General features: G+C 36.6%; 1 protein-coding gene across 1 annotated transcript in view; it reads right to left on the bottom strand.

The window, feature by feature from the left end:
• Positions 1–8,563: 8,563 nt before the first annotated feature.
• Positions 8,564–20,715, bottom strand: part of LOC149807187 (DNA-directed RNA polymerase I subunit RPA1-like) — a 125,458-nt gene continuing 113,306 nt past the window's right edge. Inside the window, exons 31-34 of the mRNA XM_089963294.1 lie at positions 16,570–16,650; positions 14,966–15,130; positions 12,762–12,872; positions 8,564–9,164 (exon numbers count right to left, since the gene is read on the bottom strand). Coding sequence (XP_089819420.1) covers positions 8,871–9,164; positions 12,762–12,872; positions 14,966–15,130; positions 16,570–16,650 — 651 coding nt within the window. The 3' untranslated portion in view covers positions 8,564–8,870. The remainder of the gene's footprint in view (positions 9,165–12,761; positions 12,873–14,965; positions 15,131–16,569; positions 16,651–20,715) is intronic.

Raw genomic sequence — 20,715 nt, forward strand, 5'->3', positions numbered from 1 at the left:
TTCGACCAGACCAAGATAGCCTATTCCAAACTAAAGTCTACCACCACCACTAAACCCTAAGAAGTATTACCACATTCGAGAGACGGAAAAGCCCTCCTCAAGAAAATTCAGAACCACGGCCTACACGTACACAGTGAAATTTGAAGATTCAAGTCCAACGTACCGGTGGAGAAAGCAGTGGGGTTCATCACCAAGGTGTGGGATTCTTTGTTAACCACACTGAAACAGCAACGTGAAGCCAAAGAAGACGACAGTTTGAGAGTTTTCATTCATCACGACAGATTGAAGTCCTCCGTTTGGATCGAGTTTAGCAGCCCAGCAGCAATGACACCTTCCAAAGTCATCGACAAGATCCAACACATGCAACAATCCAAAGACAAGTTTCAAATCACCGATCGAAAAGCGAAACTGTTCATGACCCACGTTCCCCTTCCCCAAGGGACAGGTTGCAAAAAGATATTATTGGTGGACGAACTTCGCAGCACCAAAAAAGAGCATCGTTCAAATTAACAACACTCAAGACCAGATGTATTTAGCCCGTGCCATCGTAGTTGGACGAACGTATGCCGACAAGAACGACACGGCAGAATGGAAAAGAGCCTGGGAGAACATTCGACAATCGGACCGAGCCAAACAACGAAGTGAAGCAGAAACCATGTTACAGCAAGCGGGGCTATCCAATGACACACCATGTGCATTCCTGAAATGCACAAATTGCAAGATGTCCTGGCTCCACGCTACACCTTGAAAGTGCACCCTCATGAAGTGCGGAGACCTCTGTTGTTTCGATGCAAAGATTTCAAAGACGGAAAATACACTAACATCTATCATCACGATGAACATTTCGATGCCATTACCAGTATCGACCCATTCCTGGGATATGGTTATTATTGTGAGAAATGTGACTATGGCTATAACAATTGAGAGCAACAAGCATTGTGGATCGAAATATGAGGGATGTTTGTCCTCTCAACCCTGTCTGGACGAAGGGTAAGAACGAGTGCATTGCCTGCTTATCCGTGCACATTTGTCAGTCCAACCGGTTACCAACAACATCTGAAGACGCAAGGTTTATAGCAGAAAAGTGCTTACCAACTCCTGAGATTGTACCCTACTTGTGGACAAGGCATACATACCAATAGTGCCAAGTTACACGTTTGTCGAGGAAAGAAAATATGTCACATTTGTCGCCAAATCGTGGACTTTGAACACGAATGCTACATTTAAAAAATACCATCCCAAACAAGACGAAGAAGATGACCACCAGAAGAAAGGCAATTTCATCTTTTTCGATTTCGAATGCATGCAAGATACCGGATTCACATTCCTAATTTCTGTGTGGCTCATCGAGTGTGCGAGAAGTGCATCCAAGAGCCTATCTTTATTTATTGCGCTCACTGCAGCAAGATTCCTGGAGGACGTGAAAAAATCTTTCGGGGACCGAACACGCTAACCGATTTCGCCCAATGGATCTTAGACCCCATCAACGAGACGAGGAACCAAGAGGACGCGGAACGTTCCGGAGATTGTCATCGCCGCGCCACGGTAATGGCTCACAATTTCTCGGGATACAATGGACAGTTTCTTTTGAGATACTACACGAAACAAAATGTGTGTTTGTGTGTGATTAGGATTTTTAACGTAGCTTTAACAAGTGTTCAGTCATATCGCTACGATGTCTGCAGTGTGGCATTTATAGTGATGTCTAGCACTGTGGCATCATGCCGCAGACATGTAGCATTATGTCCCACCCAGGCACATTATCCTGACACCAGGCCGACCAGTCCTAACACAAACCTCTTAATGCTGAGCACCTAGCGAGGCAGCAGATAATACCATTTTTGTAAGTCTTAGGTATGACTTGGCCGGGGATCGAACCCACGACCTACTGCTTCCGAGGCGGACGCTCTAACCACTAGGCCACCAGAACGGTTACGGAACTAAGTACCGAACGTCCTAAAGTCACTCTCAACGGAGCCCAAGTCGTTCCATGCAAGTGGGCAGAGTGCAGTTTAAAGATTCGACGAGTTACTTGGCCTTTCCTTTGAGTCGAATGCCTAAAAAGTTTGGATTGACAGAAATGGCCAAAGACTATTTTTCACACTTTTTCAATACCGAAGCCAATCAACACGCCGTTCTACCCCATTTTCCTGAGGCTCGCTACTACGACCCTGGCAACATGCGTACCGAGCAACGAGAAGCTTTCTACGCTTGGTACCTGACTCTCGCCTCAGAACCCTTCGACTTTCAGGATGAAATGCTAAAGTATTGTCGATCCGACGTGGACATTTTACGGCGTTGCTGTGGAAAATTTCGAGAATTATTCATGGAACACGGGGGGATCGATCCTATGAAAGAAATCTGCACCATTGATAAAGCGTGTTTCTTAGTATACCGCCAAAGATTCATGCCCAAAAACACCCTGGCTGTCATCAACCCTAAAACGACCAACTTTGTCAAACGTCGATACTCGGTCAAAGCCCAATGCTGGCTACATTACTTGTGCGACAAGGAAGACAAATAGATTCAACATGCCCGAAACGGAGGAGGCGAAAGGAGAAACGGAATGTATTCGGTGGAAGGTTGGGACTTAAGAAACCCAAAGATCGTATACGAGTTTAACGGATGCTTATTTCACGGACGTCCCATTTGCTACCCTCAACGCGACACAAAAATCAGTTTTTACAACGTACCATGGAAGACTTGTACGATTGGCAGCATCGCTTGAAGTTAGAACAGCAATGATACCAAGTGGTTGAAATGTGGGAACACGAGTACGATCACCGTTTGAAAACGGATCCCGAGTTTAAACGCATCGTGGAAAGTTACAAGCTGATGGACCCTCTGAACCCGATGGACAGTTTGTACGGAGGACGGACAAATGCTACCTTTTGCTGTAACAAGCCGATGAGGAGAAAGGAGAATAAATCAAATACTTGGACGCGTGTTCGCTGTATCCATACGTGTGCAAATATCGTCACTTGTCCGCAGGGCACTCGCAATTGCTGACAGACTTGTATCATCGCGTTTTACCTCACCATTGCCTAGGAAAAGTGATGTTTACCTTGTGTCGTACTTGTGCCGAAACGTGCAACCAAGACCGACTTTGTCAGTACACCCAGGAAGAACGCGCCTTGACGGGAACCTGTGTCAGCATGGAATTGTTTAAATCTCTGGACCTGGGATACCAATTGTTAGAAGTGTACGAAATTTACCACTTTGCCAAGACAAACAAATATTACAAGGGCGACGAGACTCAGAAAGATATTTTCGCAGACTACGTGGAAGCCTTTTTGAAACTAAAAGAAGAAAGTGGCTATCCTTCCTGGTGCCACACTCCCGAAGATCAAAAGAAATTCATAGAGAAATAATGGGAAAAGGAAGACATCACTTTAGACCATGTGGAGAAAAACGAAGGAATGCGGTCGTTTGCCAAACTGATGTTAAATTGCTTGTGTGGTAAAATGACACAACGACCGTGTTTACCCAAGACTGAGTATTTGACCGAACCTTCCCGCTACTTCCAGATGATTCACGAAAAACCAAATACATGAAACACGTGGACGTCATTCGTGAGGACTTGATCTTAGTCAATTACGAAGAAGAACTGGGCTTTGTAGAAGCCGACAAATTTGGAAATGTCATCATTGCGGTTTCTGTGACAGCCCATGCTCGCTTAAAATTGTATGAAGCTTTAGAACTGTTAGGAAATTGTGTCCTGTACTTTTACACGGACAGTTGTATCTACATCGATCACCTGGGTCAACGTCACCCTGACATCAAAAGAGACCGTTTAGGAGCCTGGAAGGAATAGCACCCCGGCGACAAGATTCTAAGTTTTGCTAGTGGCGGTCCTAAAACTTACGGCTATGAATACCAAGACCCACAAGGAAAAGTGCACACCGAGTGTCAAGTGAAAGGATTGACTCTCAATTATCGCAACACTCGGCTGGTGAACTTTGGCTTATTGAAAGAAGCCTTGCAGTCTGGACAGGATGAAAACTTTAAAGTGACCACTCGTGAACAGGACAAGATTGTACGTTTACGCCGGCACCAAATCATCTGTCGACCCTTGGAAAAAGTCTATCAAATCGTATATCATAAGAGAGTTCGGCTTCCCAACCACTTCACTTTTCCGTACGGTCACGTCGATATTGGTCAGCATATAAAAACGGACAACGTCCAAGACTGATAGTTCATTGTTACTACCAACGTCAATCGAGAAAGATGAATCCTTTCAAACAGCAAGTATCGAGAGTAAGTCCAACGAGAAACTCTGGTGTGATGCCATGCCTAACGATCACATCACCAATGCAGTACATCTTTATTATGTACTAACGCCATGACAAACTACATGCAACCAGTGCAACTTCTGACCACAAGAGTTTACCTTATGGACATGCTGATATCACCCAGTATAAAAAAGGACGACTTCCAAGAACAACACTTCTTTTCGAGGACAAGCGACGAGAAAGATGAATCACTCTATGCAGATGAAAAAAGAGAAGGAACAAACATCATTGACCTTTTTTACCACCATACCGTCACAGCAAAGTGCGTCCAAGAAGGGAAAGGATTCAGTAGACCTAAAGAAGCATTTTAGCATCCAAATGACTCATACAGTGACTTCGAGAAAATTTAGGACAACTTACATGCTGAAATTTAAAGACTTCGCAGCTGACATTCCACCCCGAGGAAGCAGCATGTCAATGCCAAGTCACATACCGAGGTCATCTGAGCCTATCTACGTATCACGACAGTTTAAACTCGCCTGAATGTCTCGAGTTTAGTACACCTGCAGAATTAACTTTTTCCAAACTTCTGAGGGCTAATGAAGACGTGCAGACGATGAGAGAAAAATTTGACATCACAGATGGAAAAGTGATTATTCATATGGCATATGTTATACCTCCATGGGAAGAAGATGATGACTGCACTTGATCTGCTTACCGATAAGTGTACCTATCACAAGGTATAGCAGTTTTACGAATGAAAGGGAGTATGTGACGAGAAACATCTACGCTGGGACACAAGTGGAAGCTGACCAGATTTTAAACATGTGTGTGACAGATATAGAGAGAAACATAATCTTATAAATGAACATTTAATTAAACATTTAATTGTATATGAAGTGATTTTCAGAAAGGCGTGAACTTTAATTTTAAAATGTAGCTTACTTGAACCAAGAACTAAATAACTCATAAACAGGTTTGTTTCATGTCCAAATGTTTTTGTTTTAAATGGATAGTGCTTAGACCGAAGCACAGGCCAGATAGCCCATGTATATACTTGAATAAATGTTTTGTATCCATACAATAGGCTTTTCTTTTCTGAGTCTATTCTATCTGTGAGTGTTTCTTTATAACATTTCTGTCCTCTTTTCTGTGTTCCTATCTTCTTTGTTTAAATGTGTATTTGTTTGTTTCTCTATGTTTATGTTTGTCCCTATGCATTTCACCCTATAAATAGTTTGGACCCAATAAACACCACAATGTTCAGTTCCCCAGGTGCCATTCCTATGTTAAATTCCCAATGTCCCTATATATGCCCACCCATGTTCAATTCCCATAGACCCCATAGTGCTGGGACACCTTTTTGACTGGGACTTCCAATGACCCTATATAACCCCAAGTTTTTTCCCCATGTTAAATATTACACATACCCTAAACAGTCCCATGACCTATTTGACTGGGATTTCCATAGACCCAAAGTATCCCCTATAACTACTATTATAGCTCAAGTAGCTGGATATCTAACACAGTTGGCGAGAAATTTTAGAGAAAATATTTAAAGGATTACTGAACAAGTCGGCAAAAAATTAACATTTGGTGAAAAATTAAAAGATTATTAAATGCTAAAGGTTTGACATCTGTTACTATACAACATTGTTAGGCACTAAATGTGTGACAACTGCTGCTACAAAAGATTATTGAACACAAAAGGCGTGACAACTGTTACTATAAAAGATTATTAAACACTGAAGGTGTGACAACTGCCACTATACATATGATAATAGCATTGACTACATCACTATATGCTCCATCTGAAGCAAATATGGTACAAAGTATTTTTCCTACAAATGTCCCCATCTCAACCTCCTACTCTAAGTGAATAATCTTTTTACAAAATCAAAAAATTGCTTGAAAAATATTGCTAATTATTCAAGTTCACAAAATATCAGCATCAATACATGATTTATTAGTAGTATTATTAATTAGTTACTTAGGTGTGATTGCCAGACTGTTTCTTTTTTTCCGTATGAACTGTAAGGAGAACTACTTTTCTAAGAACACCCACTTCTATAAATAGAGTCACGTGTACAACATAAGATAAACACTGCCAGTGAAGACAGACACAAAGTAAGCATTAGAGGAAAACAACATTCTTACATTTTTTTATAAAAATAATTGAATAAATTTGGCTTCCATTGGTTGAAGGACTTGTATTATGATGACCTTATTTATTACAATTAAGCAGGACAATCCCAAGTGCTATATGAAGCTATGTAACAGAAAAAACCCAAACATGTATTACTACACTCAATTAAGATTTCTATTTTTTAATGCTGCAAACAAAATAACATAATGAATTGAAATTTCATTTATAAGAGTTTAACGTTTTTTTTTCTGAGTTTATCATGGTATAAACTGTCAGTTGCCGACTCACACAGCTAACATAACGCCCTTCGGGCATTTTTTGCTGTGTAAATTGGCAACTGACAGTTTATACCACAATAAACTCAGAAAAAACGTTAAACTCTTACATGATAAACGAATGTCTCATAATGAGTACAAATACTGCTCATGTTCAAATTTATCCAAGTTTGTAATGACAAAGAGTTCACCTACCAAGTTTCATTTAAGGGCTATTCTATTTAAACATACATGGTACCCAGAGAAGGCACTCTTTTAAAAAAATATGCCAGTGTACACTAGTTATGGTACTCCGAGAGTTCATATGAAAATGATACAAAGTTCTAAAAAGCATCCATGGGTGACTACCCAACATTAAAAGTGCCTTCCCTGGGTACCAAGTATATTTTACTGAAACAACCCTAAGCATATATGTATTTTAAGGGCTTAAAACACATCAGCACAATTCTGCCTATATAGCGATTACTAGTAAAAGTTAAGTTCCTGAAATGTAATGAAAAATATTTTTAAAATGTTTTTAAAAATATTATTTAACTCTTTCAAACGGTCTGATTTTAAATCTAGTCCGACAATAATAGGACCATATCAGTTAGATCAAATCTCCTTCAGGTAGGTAACTGATATTGTATAAAAGTATATGTGAATGCAGTCTTGACAGCCTTGAAAAATCTTAAAATATTTTGTCACTCTAATATGTAATACTAAAAGTAATATTGCCAAAGCCTTCAAAGATGCACATGTTGCACTCTTGCACTGTCTGAATGGGCACTCTGTTCCATTGTGGTGTCCATTTGGAAGGCACAAGAACGTAACACACAATGAGACACAGGCTGTTCATGGCTTTTTCCACACCTTGTTTTTTCAATCATTATCGATTCCAATGTACCACCTTTCATTGATGATCTGAATTCTGATTTTTTAACTGAACTGTTTTCCTTCCAGCACACAATAATTTGCAATTTTACTGTGTAGAAAAAGGGTGCGAAATAAAGTGCCAGCAACACAACTGAAGAAGGTTGATTTCTAAAAGATATTAAGTAAATATAACTTACTAGAAAGATGAGATATGGTGACAGCAGCAACCGTTTGCAAAATCCAATATGGTGGTTAAAGACTGGCATGGTAGCCGTGATTTCAAATGAACCAATCACATTTTAGAACTTGATATCCTTATATCCATGCAATACATTTACTCACAGAATGGAACCAGGTGCCAGTTATAAATAGAAAATTGCAAGGAAAGTTTTAGTTTTATATGTTATTAAAGAAATGGATTTTTAACAAGAAAAATATACAGCCATATTTGGATCCAATGTACAGGAGAAATACAGAGAAAAAAAAAAAGGACACTTGGCAGCTATAAGCTTAGTTGCCATGCTTAAACCTCCACATGAGTTAAGATATGTGGATGTAGTGTCTAATCATTACCAGTGCAGGGGGTAATTAATTTTTTGTTTCAATACACTGTATTTTTATTGTGACTTCATAGCGTGTGACATGCAATCTGGTTTACACAGGACTATGCCTTCTGGTTGGCCTTATCTAAAAATGTTGACTTACTTTAACATTGATTTTATTGTATGGGGCATTTATATAATGATGTTCCAAGGAAATACTAATTGATGAAGTGAAATAAAGTGAATAACCATTTTAAGATATGTGTAATCAAATTTTCAACAAAAAAACACCAACTACAGCTTAAATAGTCTGTTCCAAACACCTACACAACTTGTATGACTTGTACTACAATTGAGTAATATTTCTGTGATAGGTAAAGATTCAATGAAATTTAAGTCAACACCTGAAATGTTGCATGTTAGACATAAACAGATGGGATGACAGGCATGATGTTGTTATTATGTTATCTGTAAGAAGGGGGATATAAAAAATAAAAGCCAATGAGACCATAATTAACCTCTAGGGTTTTATTTTGTCCTCATCTCTTAGTTCAAATATATCAATAGCAAATGTTTAAGCTGGGTATGAAACTAGCTAGGCACCTTGAATGAAACTTTTTAAAGGTCCAAAAGTAAAAACTGTCTCTGCAGATACATAATTGACAACATTTATAAAACTGTTGCGTTTACTTTTACATTCAACCTCTAATTAAAGGATACCTATCAAAAAGGGCCAACATTTTATCCCACCTGAGTGTCCCTGACACATACTTTTTAATAATTATCTATTAAAACTAGTGCCCTTGCAGTTCAAATGCCATTACATTAGAGGCTGCAACAGATCAAAAGAGCCTGTTCCACAAGACACCACACGACCGACAACCAGCTGAGAAGATGGGGATTTTAAATTGTCTTGTCTCCCCTGAATACTGGCATTCACCAAAAAATGCATTGTTGTCTCAAAGCTCATTTTCTGTAATGGTGAGGAACTGGACTCGAGAGCAATCCTATTGAAGGGTTTGTATGTCCCCTCAAAGGTCATGTAATCTGCCAGCAGGGTCAAGTGTCTATAGTCCACCTCAATTCCATAGGCTGCAAAAACAGTCTTAATCTCCTGAAATAAGAAACATAACATAGCAAGAAGTTTTATTCTTGAACTGCTATAATGTGCCTCTAGCTGCAAACAGAAGTCATGTCATTCCATCACACACCTGCTAGCAAATCTAGGCCCAAGCTCTTGGTTTGAAATCCTCTGTATAACAAAATACATAGACCAAGATCTGCAGGTGCATTAAGTTATGGTAGCAAATATGGGTCTTTTATGTTTGCATGTAGGTCTACATTTTAAACAAGATGGCAAAAATATAAAATTTTACTTTTCTTTGATAATTCTCTGCTAAATCTTCACAAAAATATTTCATCTGTTATATTGTATATACTCACTTATAAGTCAGTTTGAACTCCAAACAAAAAAGATCCTGATCTGCCATAGCATAACGCACCTGCAGACCAAGGTATATGCTGTCTGTTCTACTGAGTACTCCTAATAAACTGCACAGAACCAGATCTGCCAGCACATTATGCAATAGCAGATCTGGGTCTGTGTGGTTTGCAGTTGGATTTGATTAAGCAAGCATATACAGTATTTTTCTTTGAAAGACAATAAACTTTTCCACAAAAAAAGAGGGATATAGTATGGTTGCAACAGTGACATTCTTCAATCATTCAGCTTTCTTTTGTTTAAGGAAACTAAGAACAGCAATACCATTCAAATGTCACTTTAATTTTGGTACAAATTCTTCTTAGCATTCCAGATCATTCCCTTTCTATTTAATCCATTTTCTCACTGCTGCAGAGTATTCTCCTTATCTGTTATGATGTTGTTTATTTGTCTTTCTAAAGTCAAATGTTTCAGCAAGAAGAACTCTTGAACCTTCCTCATTGTTGTCAAGTCAAATAACTTCTACTTTTTCTTCTAAAGTAAGAATATTCCATTTACATGATTACACTTTAAATTTTGAAATGACTTATTATTATGTTATTATATGTACTGCAATTTAGTCGTGCATACAAAACTTTAATAGAGTTCACAAAATGCCTTGGTTATAAAGAAAGTGATATATGTACCATTCCATGATTTTTTGGTCTTTGCCTGACACCCTATTTTATTCAAGGTTCATTTCTCTTTGTGTGTGAATCCACAAAAGCTATATTTAGCCTATGTTGACCAAGTTATGATCTTGACAATTACCATCAGTTGTAATCATCAAAGAGAAAAATTTAACAGCTGTGTGAAGCCAAACATCCCATCACATCAGTGACGAGCCCATTCTCTGTGAACACTGGTGTTTGAAGATAATGATATAATGATATAATATAAACCACAGTGGTACATGTTATAAGATAATGATATAATATTAACTACTGTGGTACATGTTATAAGCTGATGATACAATATAAACCACAGTGGTACATGTTATAAGCTGATGATATAACATTAACCACAGTGGTACATGTTAATGAGTGTGTGTGTGTTTGTGTGATTTTGATTTTTAAGGTAGCTTTAACAATTTTTCAGTCATATCACTATGATGTCTGCAGTGCAGCAGTTTATAGTGATATCTATCACCGGGGCATCATGCCACAGACACGTAGCATGATGTCCCACCCAGTCACATTATCCTGACACCAGGCCGACCAATCCTAACACTAACCTCTTAATGCTAAGTGCCAAGTGAGGCAGCTATTAGTACCATTTTTATAACTCTTTGGTAGGTACATGTTAATAATATTGCTATATAATTAACCACTGTGGTACATGTTATAAAATAATGATATCATATTAACCATAGTGGTACATGTTATCAGATAATGATATAATAATAACCACAGTGGTACATGTTAAAGATAATGATATAATATTAACCACAGTGGTACATGTTATAAGGTAATGATATAATAATAACCACAGTGGTACATGTTAAAGATAATGACATAATATTAACCACAGTGGTACATGCTTGTATGCACTTTAGCCAGAAATTATCTCAGTAATAAAAACCTGACATATGGAAACAGACATCAGAAATGATAATTCGATTACTTACCTTACTATATAAATAAATTATTGGTTCTGGACACAGATAAGATGTGGCTGCTTGTAAGGGGTAAATTTGACATTTTTCGATTAATATGCAAGACAAATGCTACATCAGAGGGGTGGAAGCCCATGAGAGGTACTTTTGTACACAAACTTGTCAGTGCTGAGAAAACTGGCCATGTAGAGAAGGTGGTGGTAGTGGGGGGGGTGCGTATAAGAGTGAGACCCTGTATTTTCAAATTTTAAATCATATTATACATATTTAATTAACAAAAATTGATCAGTTCAGTGACCCACTTTTTAAATACTTTGATCTGATTGCAGAACAAGAAAAGTTTTGTTGCAAAACATGTTTATCTGAAATCGAAGCTCACTTGAGATCATTTGACAGCATTTCATTGAATAAAATGAATTACTCCATTTTACATAATGTTAACATAAAATCAGCTTTACAATGCATTAAAATGTTATCTCCTGAATAACAAGAGAAGTAAAAATCAGTATGTGAAAAGACATACTCTAACTTTTGCATCTGATGTTGACAAAAGGTACTGAAACAGGATAGGATTTTTTTAAAACAAATTTAAAACTATTTTTCTTGTTTTTACTCTCATATCACTGAGTTCTATTTTTTTTTTTTAAATTTTGAGCTTTTAAGGGGTACATTCGTAAATAGACAAGTGTTCACTAACCATGGGAAAGTGACTCCGCCATCTGTCGGTATTATAATTGAAGCAGGCATTATTCATTCAAACCAAACAGACTGGAGCTTTCTGTAATGTTTTCCATGTGATATTATGTTCTCTCCAGATCTTTAAGATTAACAAAGTATATGTTATCCTTTTCAATAAAAATTAAAAACTGGTGTAAAGAGGTCACTGACTTTTTCATAGTCTTCTTATTGTTAAGACAAGAACTCACTAAGCTGTGTATGAGTTGGATACTACATTTTAGACTAGTATCCAAATCCTGAATTTGAATACTGCGGCCCTGTGTAATAGAGTGGTCTGTGGCATGTGCCTTCACAAATCACCCATAGTTTTCTCCTCTGTCCATGTGAGTTTGAGTCTTGGATTGATAAATGTGGGCTTGTGGGAAAGCTTTCCAGTAGTTTTGCTGGTTGTTCTTCCTGGATTCTTCATCCATCAAATATGATGCCCACCATGTATATCCTATTATGTGCTGAAAAATAGTGTTCAACTGATTGTGAAAACTGTTGTTCCTGAGTGATTGTTTAATAAGACCTAGATTTGCAGATTCAGCAATTCTGGGTTGGGATGAAACACCTGTAATTTGGATTTTTAATGTACCTTTAACAATTTTTCAGTCATGTCACTACAATGTCTGCAGTGTGGCAGTTTATAGTGATGTCTAGCACTGGGGCATCATGACGCAGACATGTAGCATGACGTCCCATCCAGTCACATTATCCTGACACCAGGCCGATGTTAGTAGTTCTCCTAAGGTATTAATGATCAGGTAACGTATTTGAAAAAAATGCACATTTGAGAGAACATGGTCTTTTAAATTAGATGAAGAAAAAAAGTGATAAACTTAGTTTGGTAATAAACTATACTGTACTTTAATAATCTGAAATAAATATGTTTCTACCTGGATGATGACCTTGTTTGCTGCCTCTATGCCATATGTGTTGGCTACTGCATGGACATCATTACAAAATAGACGAGACAAGTCAAGGGCTTCTGTGTACTTGTATAATTCCTGTTTAATAAAAACATTTTAAATTGAGATCCATGGGTGTGCATCCAATTTTATGTTACAAGCCATGAGTTGTATAGAACAAGTGGACTGATCTTACCCAGCTTTTGCAATAATGGATTCAACTTAAGTTCTGTGGGAAACTATCTTGCCTGTGAATGACACTTTGTGAACAGTATCTTCTTATGCCGGGAAGACAAAAAAAACAAGTTAAAATATTTTGTAATAAGTCGAGTCGAACTGCAAACAACAAAGATCCTGATCTGCCATAACATAATGTGTCTGCAGATCAGGGTCTATGTTGTTTGTTCTACTGATTACTCCCAACCAATTGCACAGACCCACATCTGCCAGTGCATTATGTGATGGCAGATTTGGGTCTGTGCAATTTGAAGTTGGATTAAAAGCGAGCATATATGGTAGTCTTTAAAAGACAAAATTGTTTTAAAAGTACAATTCTGATCCTGACTACTTTTTCCAATGCTACAACAGTATGAACAATTCTTATTATATGTTTTCATAACTATGAAAGGACAAAGCAGCAAGACCTACTATGCCAATAAAGAAAACAATTTATTTCAATAATATCCTCTAATTAATGGCTAATACATTTATGACAATTTACAAGACAAGGGCGGAATGTCTTTCAATTATTCTTCTACCAGGGTGGCACAATAACCCTGAATAAAAATACATATTCTAGATATAGGACTACTATAATTATTACATCCAGATTTTGTTCATAACAAATTATGAAACTGAAAATTTGATTCGCGTAAGATAAAAAAATGAAAAACACTGTAGGGTCAACGAATTAGTTTATGCATGATTCTCTTTGTTGACTTTACTGAGAATTCAACTAGGTTTTGCCATGAATGAGACATTTTAACATTGAACCTGTTTCTTTCATTAAGTCTTTCAAAATATTTTGCATAGATATTTTAAATTAAATCATATCTTGAATAATGAAAGAAAAGAAAAAAGGTAAATGTGCTTAAAAAAATAAAATGCAAAGTGATATAATTTTGTTATTCAGAATATGCATGAAAGTAATCAAATTTAAACTTTTCAATAGTTTTAATTGCTGTCCATTTGCATGCCAAAATCAATTCGTTTAAAATCTTCCCTCATTTGAAGTCAAAACTCCAGACCAAACTTTGGAAATCTGATCTGTCCTGACCTGGCCTGTCTTTTCTGTCACATGTATGAAATGAGGGATGCCTCAACTTCTATAGTACTCCAAGACTTACATTCAGTATAGTAAATGAATTTAAAAACTGCCTTACCTAGTAATAGTTTTCTAAGTCAATACAATAGAATAGGCTGAAAGTCACATAAAACTTAGACCATTCTGTCATAAAATGACTTGCTTAATGACCACTTAACCATAGCATGTGAATATATATATATATATATATATATATATATATATATATATATATATATATATATATATATATATATATAAGTGGCTGAGTGGTCTAAAGAGCTCACCACTATGGATCACTGCCATCTCAGCTCTGTTTGCGTGGGTTTGAGTCTCGGATCTGACCAATGCCAGGTGAGAAAGCTTGCCAGTAGCTTCTTGTGGGTCAGTGGTTCTTTCTGGGGTTTTCCTGGGTTCTACCTCCACCAGTTATACTGGCCACCATGTATAGCCTATCTTGTGCTGACAAATGGCATTAAACCCTACTAAAACAACAACTATCTTGTGCTGAATAATGGTGCTGACAAATGGTATTAAATCCTATTAAAACAACAACAACAACAACTGTCATAAAATGGCTTGTTTAATGACCACTTAACCATAGTGTGTGTGTGTGTGTGTGTGCATGTGTGTGTGTATATATATATAAAGTTTTGCATCACCAAATTTACAGTAAATGTGCATTCCACTTCATTTTGTTGTCATAAAGCTTGACATAAACAGATTCACGATTTATGAATAATCATGTACCATATCATTTTTTCTAGCTCTTGGCAGAAGGGGTAAAATGAAAAGATTGGTGACCAGCTAGTTGTTCAGACAAATGAAATGAAGGATAGAAAAATTATAAAGAAACAAAAACAACAGTGCATAATATAACTTGACATACATGCATATTGACCCCCTCTGTCTTGAGATGGAGTTCTGTTCCCAGTGGACCCTTTTCCTCACTCAGCAAACAGCGAGTGATTCCGGGGACCTCGTGTACGATAACCTGTTGTGCATCAGCCTCAATGATGGAAGTCATATCGATCTTACTGTCTACAATACCAAACTGAAATAAAACCATTAACTTCCCAATAAAATGTTCTATTATACAGAGAATGAATAAAAACTGAAACCAGAGGGGATTTAAAATGTATAGCTGTCACTATTAGAAATAAAAACTGGTTTGCTTGATTTCCAATAAAGAGCTCATACCACTACTTGACTAAAAGATCTGCACCACATCCACATCGGAGTCACCCATTAAAGAGTAGGACAAACCTCAAATGTAAAATTGTACAATGTACAGATGTTGCCACAGGGAACTAAATCTGCTTAGTCTGTTCTACAGGCTAGTGACCAAAACACTAGACCAAGAGTCCACGACCAGCTAGGCTGGTCAATAAGTAGCCACCTATACCATGACTGATGCAACACTATCAATTTGAGGATGCTTGGGCATGGGACATGTGAAAAAGTTATCCAAATCTTGAAATATAAATTTAGCAATAATTTTAACACTCCTCTGAACAATGTAATTAATGTCTATTTCAATTTTAACGCTCCTTTAACACATTAACCCCTGGAGGTTTTTGTCATTTTCGCCTAAAAATCGAGTAGGAAACACATTTCGAAAGCTATTTTTGAATAGATCCGAAAACACCAAATCCCAGGTGATCTTTCAATAACTGCCTAGTTGTGTTAGAAACATAATTTTTCACTGGCTATTTGGCTCGTGCATGAGCAGAAGGGTAAAAGTTGGAGTTCTTTTTCTTTTTTTTGCGAAACGGAGCCATTATTTTTGTACTGAGACCACTCTTTATTCCAAATGCCCATCTTATCCTACTTTTTGCAAAGGTTCATCTGTCTGTTTGCAGTTCATACCTGTTTACCTTAGATCTGAGACCAAAAAGTTTAAAATCCAAACACAAAATCAGATTCCGACCACAGGCAAATTTTGGGTAGAAAAAAATCAGGTCCAAAAAATGAGTTTTTTTAATCTGTATTTTGTAGTGCAATTAGATATTCCAGATTATTTGGTATCATTGTAGAGCTACATCTGTCTACCTTTCTATTATATCAGCAACTTTAGTGTCTCATGCATGACCATGACGCTACAGAGCTTGGCAGTAGGCTACTACCTTCTGCCATGTTAACTCATCGCTAGGGGTTAATGTGTTAAACAATGCAATTAAAGTATATTTCAATTTTAACACTCCTCTGAATAACACAATTAAAATCTTTTTCAACATAGCCAAATGGGTAAATCCATTCAAAATTTTCAGAACAAACACTTGACAAAATGAAGAATAAATAATGACCTTACAGTTATTTTTGACAGATGAATAAATATGATTCTAGATAGGACCATAATCTGTAATATACAACAGTATAAACACAAATGAAATTCTATATGCATTAGTGAATTATTTTAAAAGTCAGTTGTGGGTGATTTTCTGTAAGGTAACATGTAGGCCTTTTCCAAATGTACATAAAACAAGCACTTACTGAAAGTAGAATTTCACACCACAGTTCCTTCTTCTCATCATATGTGTAGCTCTCAATGCTGGGGTCTGAATGGCAAACTCTCTGTAAAAACATCATTTTTAGTAAAGACATTGCAACCTGCCATAATTAGATTTGTCTACAATAAAACAGTAGACAAGTGGACCATCAGGTGGCTGTATCTATGAATTACATACAGCAAATGCCAGTACAGTAGACCCAGATTTGCTGTCACACTGACTGACCAGATCAGGGTCAGTGCTGTTCCCTTGAAATTAAGGCAGAATGAACAGAATAAACCCCTAGTCTGCCAGTAAATTATATACTTGTACAGGTTGTAGACATGTGAGGTTAGGAATGTGTCATAGATAGGAAAGTAGGAATGTGTCACAGATAGGAAAATAGGGCTACAGTTAAAGTTCTCAACATTCTCTATTTCCATGGCGAATTTCAAAATATCAAATCAAAAGCTGCAAACTTTTAAGAATAGTTAGTGTATTCAACAAAATGTTTCATATACATGTAAAGTATTCCATTTTAAGTATTCCATGTAAAGTGTTTTCCATGTATTGTAGTGTTTTATGCAAAGTGTTCCATGTATTGTACAGTGTTTTAGAGTGCCATGTGTATAGTACAGCATTCTATGTAAAGTGTTCCATGTATTGCACAGTGTTTTATATAGTGTTCCATGTAATGTACAGTGTTTTATGTAAAGTGTTCCATGTATTGCACAGTGTTTTATATAGTGTTCCATGTAATGTACAGTGTTTTATGTAAAGTGTTCCATGTATTGCACAGTGTTTTATATAGTGTTCCATGTAATAATGTACAGTGTTTTATGTAAAGTGTTCCATGTATTGCACAGTGTTTTATATAGTGTTCCATGTAATAATGTACAGTGTTCTATGTAAAGTGATTCATGTACTGCAGCCTGTTATGAAAAAAAATTCTGTAAACATAGGCAAGACAGAAATATATCATATCAAGATACAAATTTACATATTTAGTCATATTTTACCAAGTTTCAGCTGAATATATATAAATTTCCAAAACTTTTATCAAGAACAGAGAAGTCACAGTGGCTAAGCGGTTAGCATGCCTGACTTGTGACCAGAATGGTGATGGTTCAAATTCTACCACTTAGAACACAGCCAACTATTTATTTTATGAGTAATGGAACCAGCCTACATGTCATGGTATATCAATTACCAAAAAAAATGCATGAAGTTCGCTCATTGGCTAAAAATAATTAAAAGAAGAAAAAAATTCAGAAGAAGCCTGTTCTTGGGTCAATGGTATGCATTAGTAAACTTGAGCCTACAATCATTTTTGTTGCCACATAGGTACTACTGGAATGTAAATGGGGAGATCTTACCAGTCTACATTTTTACAGAAGGCATCAACAAGGGAATTTTTGTTCAGAACAGGGCACAAATCATATCATTTTCATCATTTTAAAAGTTTCCTCTTGGACAGATCATTCATAAGATGTACCATAAGCATGATTTGCTGATCTTACCAAAAAAGAATATTAATTTGGCCAGATTTTTATGTTATAGTCTATGGGAACCGAATTAGTTGTCTCTGCATTGCAGATCAGCCTTAACAAGGTAATTTACTCTAATTGCTTTGGCATTAAATGACCTTCATGTGTTGCTGTACCATAAAGCACAAAACTAAAACCTTAATAAAAAAGGAAACTGTATACACCATTGCTACCTTCAATACTATTGCCAGAAAAGTGATACCTACATCCAGTCATTCATGGTCATGAAATAATGTACTCCAAACAGATCTGGGTTGATTCTGATGACTAAATATACAAGGTTTTGTATGACACTGACCAGTTTTCGGCCAAATGTGTCCATGATAGAGAAGGTAATCATGAATAATATAAATGTAAAAACATGTATCTCCTTATATACAGAGAAATGTGTGTGACATATAAAATAAATATCATGTTTTAAATTTTGGAGATATATCCAACCCCTGCCCGTAACAGTGCATACATGAGAAAACTGAACATGTCACTGTTTATCGACTACATTCTGTAGCAACCTGTAAGATATTCAAGATGGCCACTGTTGAAGCCAAATTGGATGCCTGCATGGTGTAAAATTTTATTTAGAACCATCATAAAAAGTCTTGCAATGAAAATTCCATGTCAATATCATTTTCTATGCAAGAGGAAATCTCATAACAATATTTTCATGATGGTCACTGTAGTGACCATTTTGGATGGCCATGCTAAACAATATTCATTTAGAACCAATTTGACATTTTAAAAAGTCTTCTGGTGAAAACCCAATATCAATATGACTTTCGTTCAAGAAAGGTAGTGTCAACAAGATTTTTAAGATGGCTGCTTTGGCAGCCATATTGTATGAGTGATACCTTTTTCATTAAGGACCAGCTAGAAATCAGGTCTTACAGTGAAAACCCCTGCCAATATGATTTTCCATTCTGGGGAAGTAATTAAAACAAAATTTTCAAGATGGCCACTGTAGCAACCTTAGTGGATGTCCAAGAAGCCCCATTTTCATTTATGGCCAACTAGACCATAGGATGAATGCATGTATAAAGTTTCATGGCAATCCTCCAAGTAGCTTAGGAAGAGTATTGGTAACAATCTCATGCTAAAGGACAGGCAGGCAACATGATATCTCAAAAGCTCTCCTGGTCTATGACCAGTAGACCTACTAACTGGAAACTTATGGCATAGATAATTGATAATATTGTGCTCACAAGCCCCAATATAAATGCAAACATTTTATATTACTTACAATAGCTATCCTTACTACTGCTCTTTGCACATATGGAGATGTGTGTGTGTGTTTGTTTCTATGACATACCTGTAAGTCTGTGTTGAATTGTAAACATGTGTGCACAAAATGTCTAAGGTTTAACCTACTTTTCATCAACACATTTAAATAAAAAAACTCAACAAATTCTAAAGAACTCTCTTTCTCACACAAACTTTTCTCAATGAAAAATATCTATCAAAGTACACATATTTTGTCTCTAACAAACTTCTTGATATGCATTAGTTTCTTCCTAAACTGTATAAAATTAGAAGCACTAAGATGGTTCTTTTAAAACTTAACTTTACAGATTGTGTTACCCTTCCAGGAAAAATGGCTAACAACCTTCTTTCTCATTTTCAAAACAGACTAAGAGCATCATTGGCAAAAGACTTAAAGAGATATGGCATGTGTCTTCCAACAGTTATTCAGCTAAAACCATCCAAGAACAAGAGTCCCCTGAAGAGACCCATGCTCTAATGACTAAAATAGGTTCTGTAATTCAAGATAAGACTATTACTTCCTTTCTAACTACTGAAACCTGAAACCAAGTCTGATATTTCTGACCAATAACAAAATTTTCTAATTAGCTGCTGTGGCAGCCATACTGGTAACACCATATTCATAGGATCAACATGTCATCATTAGAGGTCTTATTGCAAAGCTCCATGCGAATATGACTATCCATTCAGAAGGTTTAGCAATAACAAGATTTTCAAGATGGCTGTCATGGTGGCCATACTGTATGTCAGATCAGCATGATTTTCAAGAAGTACCAAGTAACATCATAAGAAGTCCTCTGGGTGGTGCTCTACAGTTTCATATTTTGCATTGGGTTAGAATTTTAAAGAAAAAGAATTTTCCCTGGTGTCCTCACTGCTTATACTGGCTATTTAAAAAAGACCTTGTATATCTTAGATCTTGTTCAAAGAACCTTTAATTCCCTTTATTTCGGTGTATGACTGATGGGTGTAATATGGGTTATAGAGTATACAGCTTGGCCTTACTCCAGATGTGCAACTTAAAAAAAACTGCTAGCTCCACTTGGTCATTTTCACTTCCTGGACTTCAGAGGTAACTGTATTTTAAAAAGAGAGCCAATAACATTTTCTACATTTTATATATTCTGTAATTCATTCATTGTACTTTCAGAAGCTGATATTGTCTAGCTGGGCAAAATTCACTTTCCCTATTTTAATAGGTGCTAAGGATAGTGTACTTAAGACTAATTCAGGCTGATTTTATTTAGCACAAGGGAGCAGTCATTTCAGATAGCAGTGTGCTTAGATCATGTACAACTTCCTTAAGTACAATATCCAAAGATATGTCAGCCACATTACATCAAAGT

This window comes from Sinohyriopsis cumingii, chromosome 1 (assembly GCF_028554795.1).
Source record: "Sinohyriopsis cumingii isolate HCF-2022 chromosome 1, ASM2855479v2, whole genome shotgun sequence".
Lineage (NCBI taxonomy): Eukaryota > Metazoa > Mollusca > Bivalvia > Unionida > Unionidae > Sinohyriopsis > Sinohyriopsis cumingii.